The sequence below is a fragment of the Coenobita brevimanus genome, chromosome 63 (assembly GCF_032717465.1).
Source record: "Coenobita brevimanus isolate Jiangsu-jjx chromosome 63, ASM3271746v2, whole genome shotgun sequence".
NCBI classification, from domain to species: domain Eukaryota; kingdom Metazoa; phylum Arthropoda; class Malacostraca; order Decapoda; family Coenobitidae; genus Coenobita; species Coenobita brevimanus.
In genome coordinates this window covers 340,001-347,500 of record NC_137016.1, presented here as the reverse complement: position 1 = coordinate 347,500, position 7,500 = coordinate 340,001, and the positions used below count along the sequence as shown (strand labels likewise).

Genomic DNA, 7,500 nt, shown 5'->3' with positions numbered 1-7,500 from the left:
CCTTCGTACTTGTGACCTACGACCTGTGCCCTCCTGACCCCTTGACCCCTGGCTTGCTGATACCTGATTACTCTGGCCGTCACCCTCCACTTCTTCGTGACTAGCGACGTGGGTGGACATGGCGGCGTTAAGGTTGTAGTGAGTCAGCCTGGAAAAAAAATGTGGTTAGTGTTGAATGGAGAAGAGGAGGAGGAGGAGGAGGAGGAGAAGGTGAAGGAGGAGGAGGAGGAGGAGGAGGAGGAGGAGGAGGAGAAGGTGAAGGAGGAGGAGGAGAAGAGGGAAAGGAGAAGAAGAGGAGGAGGAGGAAGAGAAGAAGGAGGATGGCGAAAAAGGAAAAAGAAGAGGGAGAAGAAGAAGAAGAAGAAGAAGCAGAAGAAGAATTAGAAGAAAAGAAGAAGAAGAAGAAGAAGAATTAGAAGAAGAGAAGAAGAAGAAGAAGAAGAGGAAGAAGAAGAAGAGGAGGAGGAGGAAAAGGAAGGGGAGGAGGAGGAGGAGGAGGAAGCGGAGGAAAAAGGTGAACAAGGAAGATAAAATAGAAAAAAAAAGAAAGGGAAGAAGTAATCAGATTAAAAAATATATATAAATCTACACCTCTTAACGATACGAGGCTCAGTAAGAGAGACAATCAAGTTACTACGGCAGCTGAGTCTAAAGTTTCCCCTAGAATACGAATCCGAGTCGTCACTGTCCCCTCAAGGTCCCTAATGACGATGCAGGATGAACAAGGACTGGGGCAAAATTAAACTGAGTCCGCCAGTCTGATCGGCACAAAAAACGACCTCCAGTTCTTCCAGTTGTGAGCCATATGTGCTAACCACTGCACCCTCAGCCCCCCCTGTGTTAGTAGTAGTAGTAGTAGTAGTAGAAGTAATGGTGAGAGTAGTAGTAGTAGTGGTGGTGACGGTGGTGGTTGTATTAGTATTATTATTATTATTATTATTATTATTATTATTATTAGTGGTGGTGGTGGTGGTGGTAGCAGCAGTAGTGGAAGTAGTAGTAGTAGTAGTAGTAGTAGTAGTAGTAGTAGTAATAGTGTCACCCCCAGGTTCATCTGAAACGTAAACCCAGTGGACTGCAGGCTTATTTTGCCCTACTGCTGTCCATCCTTCTTTCAGGGGGGTAGGGAAGTAGTTGAGGGACGTATGTATTACCAGGCAGTGGAGTCGCCCAGGTATATCGGTGCCACCACGTAAAGGCGACCCTCTCCGCCAACCTGTTAAAGATACACTAACGGTACTTCTTCAGGTCTCACGTCTTCACTCGTTTTCGTATATATTTCTCCTCTCCACCTTACCTTGTTCGTGGGAGGAAGGATGGAAGTGGATGTGTGTGTTATGTATATGGCAGTATTTGTGCACCAGATAGATAGAGAGAAAAATAGATAGATAGATAGGAAGACAGACAGATACAAAGCGACCTCTTTCTTTCTCGAAACAAATAAAGAAAGTGGACATTGGCTTTGGTCCGAGGAAATAAAACTGCAGTGATCAAATCAAAATCAAGGCGAGTCTGCCCTCCACTGACTCCAAGTTCCTCGTTTTCTCTAACACGATCTGCCCTCCACTGACTCCAAGTTCCTCGTTTTCTCTAACACGATTACGCCTCACGCCAGGCAGACACGATTTAAACAATTATTGGTGGCTTTCTGAAAAATATTATACTATATAATTATCATATATATATTTATGATGTATTGGTGCGAATTATGAACGAGTAGGTCCACGCATTATGCATATAAGCAGTAAATTTTGGATTACAGTGCTTGGAAATCGAGATCAGAGCCTGTCAGCGTTTAGTGTTTACTTAGTTTCTGGTTTACGTGTGCCGGTACCTGTGCCTTCATTTTATCGGTTTCATCCTCGGAAATACTGAGAAATGGTCTAAAAGGAAGTGTATATTTTCTGAACATCGGCAGTGTAAAGAAATTTATAAAACAAAGACAACGGAGTGACGTGTGCTTCGTGGCAATGCAAGTCAACACCGATTTCAGTGACATGATAACCTGTTTTAACTGCAATTACGGTGATGCTGAAAGAAGAGGAGTTAATACAATACCTAGATAGCTAAATGACACTAATGGTAGAGTCCTGATTGGCGTCTGTGCCTGCATCATATAAAATACCATTCAGTCTGCCTGTGTCTGTCAGCTGACGTGGAAAGAAGAGTTAAGATATGCAACACAAACTGCTTCAAACGTCTACATTGTCAGAGTGGAAGACATGTAGGAGTTTCCGTGACCTTATAGATAATACAAACAAGTAATCCGGTACAGTTAAGAAGATGTTTGAATTAGTATTGTTCTCCACAGCTCAAAAAAACACTGAATTTGTTTCCTAGGTTAAAATAATGCTTCTTAAAGTCAAATTTAGTGCCCAGTATTACAGACAGCCTTAAAAAAACCTTTGTGCAGAAATCCGAGTTAATTTTGCGCGTAGTCAAGGTGCCATCTTTTTATCAAGTAATTTCCAAAGACTGACTGGGATAATATGCTGACAGTGGAAGTGATGAATTGAAAACTAGGATATATTTCGTACAATCCTGCTTGGAATTCGCGACAACGCTATTATCACCGTTGGAGTTACTGAAGATGGTTGTGTTAAGTGATGTGTACCGAGGCTGGATGGCATGTAAGTACTGTAGTGGTGAATTTCGTGGTTAGGTTGAAACACTGCACTTCTTTCCTATCTACTTATCGACCTGTCTGTCTGTCTGTCTGTCTATTTGTCTGCCTGTCTGTGAGTCTATTTAACTATATCTATCTGTCTATCTTTCGGTATCTGCCTGTCTAGAAACTACTCTCTCTCTCTCTCTCTAGACGTTCCCAACTTAAGAATCTTTTATCGTCTGTTTGTTCATTCATTTATTTCGTCATCATCATCATCATCATCATCATCATCATGAATATATGACAATGATTAGATGGATGTGTAGTGTGTCCTTGAATGCGAGGCCTGGGAGGGGGGGGGGGCCTAGGTTTACGATTGAAGAGTTAAGAAGGATGGGACTGGAGTGTATTGGTGTTGTGATGAGGAGGGGTAGACTGAGATGGTTTGTGATGAGAAGGGGTAGACTGAGATGGTTTGGGTGTATTGGTGTTGTGATGAGGAGGGGTAGACTGAGATGGTTTGTGATAAGCAGGGGTAGACTGAGATGGTTTGTGATAAGCAGGGGTAGACTGAGATGGTTTGTGATGAAGAGGGATAGACTGAGTTGTTTGTGTGTATTGGTGTTGTGATGAGGAGGGGTAGACTGAGGTGGTTTGTGATGAGGAGGGATAGACTGAGTTGTTTGGGTGTATTGGTGTTGTGATGAGGAGGGGTAGAATGAGATGGTTTGTGATGAGGAGGGGTAGACTGAGATGGTTTGTGATGAGGAGAGGTAGACTGAGATGGTTTGGGTGTATTGGTGTTGTGATAAGCAGGGGTAGACTGAGATGGTTGGTGATGAGGAGGGGTAGACTGAGATGGTCTGGGTGTATTGGTGTTGTGATGAGGAGGGGTAGACTGAGATATTTGGACATGTGGAGAGGATGGGGGATGACAATTGGATGCAGAGGGTAAGAAGTGTGAACGTCGGGGGTAGAGTTGCGAGAGGCAGACCGAAAAAGACCTGGGACGAGGTCATAGAGCGTGACCTCAGGGATAGGGGACTGAATAGGGAGGCTGCCAGAGATCGAGCAGCGTGGAGAACCCCCAATAGGTGACCAAGGCCCTTTATAAACGATACAGTATTATTATTATTATTATCATTATTATTATTATTATTATTAAGACTATAAGCTGTCCTAACTGTATCTTAGAGTTTTGACACCCCTTCCTCTTAAAACCACACACACACACACACACACACACACACACACACACACACACACACGGAAAAAAGTCCTACCTCTATTTTTAAAGTGCTCAGCGGTCGAGATGGTCAGGGGGGTGAAAAAAATGAACAGGAAACTTATCAGGAATCCGTGGAGCATTTTCTTCGTATTTTTCGATAATGTGGAATTCATGTAAGCGACGCGGGACACTACAGTATGCTCACACGGCGCCATTTTGTGTGTGTGTGTGTGTGTGTGTGTGTGTGTGTGTGTGTGTGTGTGTGTGTGTGTACAGTAATTCTAAAACCTGGTACATCGGCTTTTACGTGTGTGTGTGTGTGTGTGTGTGTGTGTGTGTGTGTGTGTGTGTGTGTGTGTGTGTGTGTGTGTGTATAGTGAAGATATGTGTATAGTGAAGATAAGATTATAAGCAAGCAGTTTTATGCACAGCTTATGCTTGTGAGTTTATAAATACAATCCCAAGTTATTCGTAGTAGTAGTTGTAGTCGTAGTGGTGGTGGTGATGGTGGTGGTGGTGGTGGTGGTGTTGGGAGAAGAAGAGACTATAAGAAGGAAATAAAAAGCAAAAAGAAAAAGAGGAGGAGGGGAATGATGAAGAAAAAACAGGCATTAAAATCCAGTCAATCCCACAGTCATATTTAACACATTTCAGTTCCTACCTCGTGCTGTGGGCTCCGCTGTGTTGCCTCAGGTGCTGCTGTGTTGCTGTGAAAGGCGGACGGTGTGGCAGCTGGTCTGAACGCTGCGGATTTAGCCAGCTGTAGGACGAAGGGGTGTGCACTTGGGTACTTGGCAGGGATTGTTGCTTTCGTTGCCCTAAATCTTGCACTGTTTGTACTTGGAAAGGTCCCCGGAGTTGCAGTGGGCCGTGTCGTGTTGGTGTGTATGCTGTTTGTTCAGGGGATGTCGAGGTTTGTTCAGTAGTGTGGTGTGCGTGTACGACTGTTTGTGAAAGGTGGTTGGACAGGGGATCTGAATGTGAGGGTTGTGGCTGTGGGTGTGGATGTGGGTGTGGGAGTGACTGTGTGTGTGGGTGTGGACGTAAGTGTGAAAGTGACTGTGGGTGTGGGTGTGGACGTAAGTATGAGAGTGACTGTGGGTGTGAGTGTGAGTTTGAGAGTGACTGTGGGTGTGGGTGTGAGGGTGACGAATGCAAATGTGATGTGTCTGAGGGTGACTGAACAGGGTGTGGATGTGAGAGTGAGAATGGCTTGCCAGGGTGTGTATGAGTGCGTGATATTCCAGAGCGTATCCGAATAGGGTGTGTGTGTAAGTGTGGCTGTGGGAGCGATTTTGATACAGAAAAGGGTGACAGGGTGTGGTCTGGGTGTAAGTCTGGGTGTGGGTGCTGGTGATGCAAGGGGTGGGGGTGTGGAGGGTGTGGGTGTGGGTGTAGGGTGTGGTTCAGACGGGGTGGGTGGAGTGTGGATGCAGGACAGAGCACCACGCCAACATCTGGATTTGCAGCTTCACCTCCACACTCTGCAACGCGAAGCAAACTAAATTAAACCTGAAGCCAGAGATTGTGTGTATGTTTGTTATTTAGATTTCACACACACACACACACACACACACACACACACACACAAGGCAAAACAAGTTAACCCTGAAGCCAGAATTTGTGTGTGTGTGTTAATCGGATTTGTTTCTCTCTCTCTCTCTCTCTCTCTCTCTCTCTCTCTCTCTCACACACACACACACACACACACACACACACACACACTGGACAAAACATTACACCACCTCTCCATCATGTGCACGGGTGTTATGATAATCCCTTCTGCTTTGATGTCGTATATATATTTCAATCTTAATATTTCTAGACATTTTCCTCATCGTAGGGGATTTTTCTTGCTGTAGAAGGGTAAAGGAAGGCAGTGTCTAACCTCCCCATTTCGAAAATTCTCTTTAATATAAATACGGTATCGAGAGATGAATATAATGTATGTTGTCGGTGTGAAAGGCTTAAAACACGTCGTGGGGCTGAAGGGGTTAAGCCACCAACCTAAGGGCGCATCCACACTTATCCCGCAACGTGTATGCAACAGATCAACTCTGGAACTGTCTCCCTCTGTCTGTATTTCCTGCCTCCTATAATCTCCAGTCTTTCAAACGCAGTGTGTCCAGGCGCCTCGAACTGATCTTGAATTTGGCTCTCTGTTGTATTGTTTTTGTCTTTTCTTGGAGAGGTTTGCGGGCTGCTGGCCTTTGGTTCCTTCTTTCTTAAAAAAAAAAAAAAAAAAAAAAAAAAAAAAAAAGGATGCACGTAGGCTATGCAGCAGTATTAAGACAACTGTATGCAAACATGTCTCGGTGATGATTCCAATTTACTGGCTGCAGAGGCAATGTGGTGTCCATACGAGGCAGCTGGGACTTCACTATAATATCTCTAACGTGATCTGGACGCTGCTATGCCGAAAACGCTTGCAGCTTGTTAGTTAGTGTACATTGTTTACATGTTGACAGCACGTGATCGAGCACACGTGTAGACGCGCCCGAAGCCCCGCCCACCCACTCCCCCCGCATCCCTAAGCCCCGCCCACCTCGTCTCTGAATGGCTGTCGGTTTGTTGACAGGGAGACATTTAATCCTTTTACTACTCACTCCATTAACGCTTTGCCTTTTAAATACTACGCCGTCGAAGATTTAAATACGCTGCAGATGACTTTGTAAATAAACTTAATTTTAGGGCATTTTTTTTGAAGATTTTTTTGAAGATTAGAGGCTGCTGAGAGAGTTTAAATGCAGTGTTCCCCAGGGCATCGCTACCTCCCCACAATAACATTTTTTTTTTCTTTTTTAATCCTTTCAAATTCAATATCATAATCTCTCAGGCGTCAGATTTTGAGTAGAGGAAATGGGTTGTTGTTGTAGTGGGGAGGTTGTGATTTCATGGGAGCAGTTACCTTATCAACCAAGACTCCGTAAACCGTTGTTCAGTCCTCTTAGCTTCTGTGGGGGGTGGTTGTCGCGCCCCAGAGAATCCACACCATTGTCTCGTCAGTGTTTATCTGGCTACAAATGTGCCGTTTTTCGCTTTTATAACGCGAGACGGTGTTTGGGCAGAGCGTCACAAGGATTCTGGTGCTTGAAGGTATGGATAATTATGCGGTTATGGATATAGAAGTTGTATTTTTGGAAGTTACGTGGAATTTTGCTTGGTTTCATGGTGTTGTTATTACGTATGCCAAAAGGACGGGATATTTAGGTATGTTGATTATTGATGTACATTTTTGAGTGTTTTAGTGTGTGATTTGATTGATAGAGTGTTTGTATTATTGCAGGAAACGTAGGGTAACTTACGGCTGGTGAAGACGGGGGAGGGTGTGTGATGCCAGGAACAGCCCTTGCCCGTTTCTGCCCATCCTCTCCCTTCCTCCCTCTCTTGCTTCCTCTCCCCCTCCCTTTCCCTCCCTGTCCTTCCTTCTCCCCTCCGGTCCGTCCCTACCAACCTTCATTTCTCTCCCTCCTCCTCTCCGTCTCCCTTCCCTCCCCACTTCTCCCCTTTCCCTCCCTCTCCTGCTTCCTCTCCCCCTCCTTTATCCGTTATCCTTCCCACTCCTCCCGTCTTCCCTCTATACCCTTCCTCCCAACCTCCATTTCTCTCCCTCCTCCTCTTTTCCTCCCTTCCCTCCCCACTTCTCCCCTCTCCCTCCATCTCT

At 45.1% G+C, this 7,500-nt stretch overlaps 1 protein-coding gene across 1 annotated transcript in view; it reads right to left on the bottom strand.

Moving 5' to 3' along the window:
- The window catches only part of LOC145404263 (cell adhesion molecule Dscam2-like), a 77,836-nt gene that overhangs the window by 36,454 nt on the left and 33,882 nt on the right, over nt 1-7,500 (bottom strand). The window contains exons 3-4 of the mRNA XM_080275785.1: nt 5,139-5,320; nt 4,498-4,596 (exon numbers count right to left, since the gene is read on the bottom strand). Of these exons, the coding sequence (XP_080131911.1) occupies nt 4,498-4,596; nt 5,139-5,320 (281 nt within the window). The remainder of the gene's footprint in view (nt 1-4,497; nt 4,597-5,138; nt 5,321-7,500) is intronic.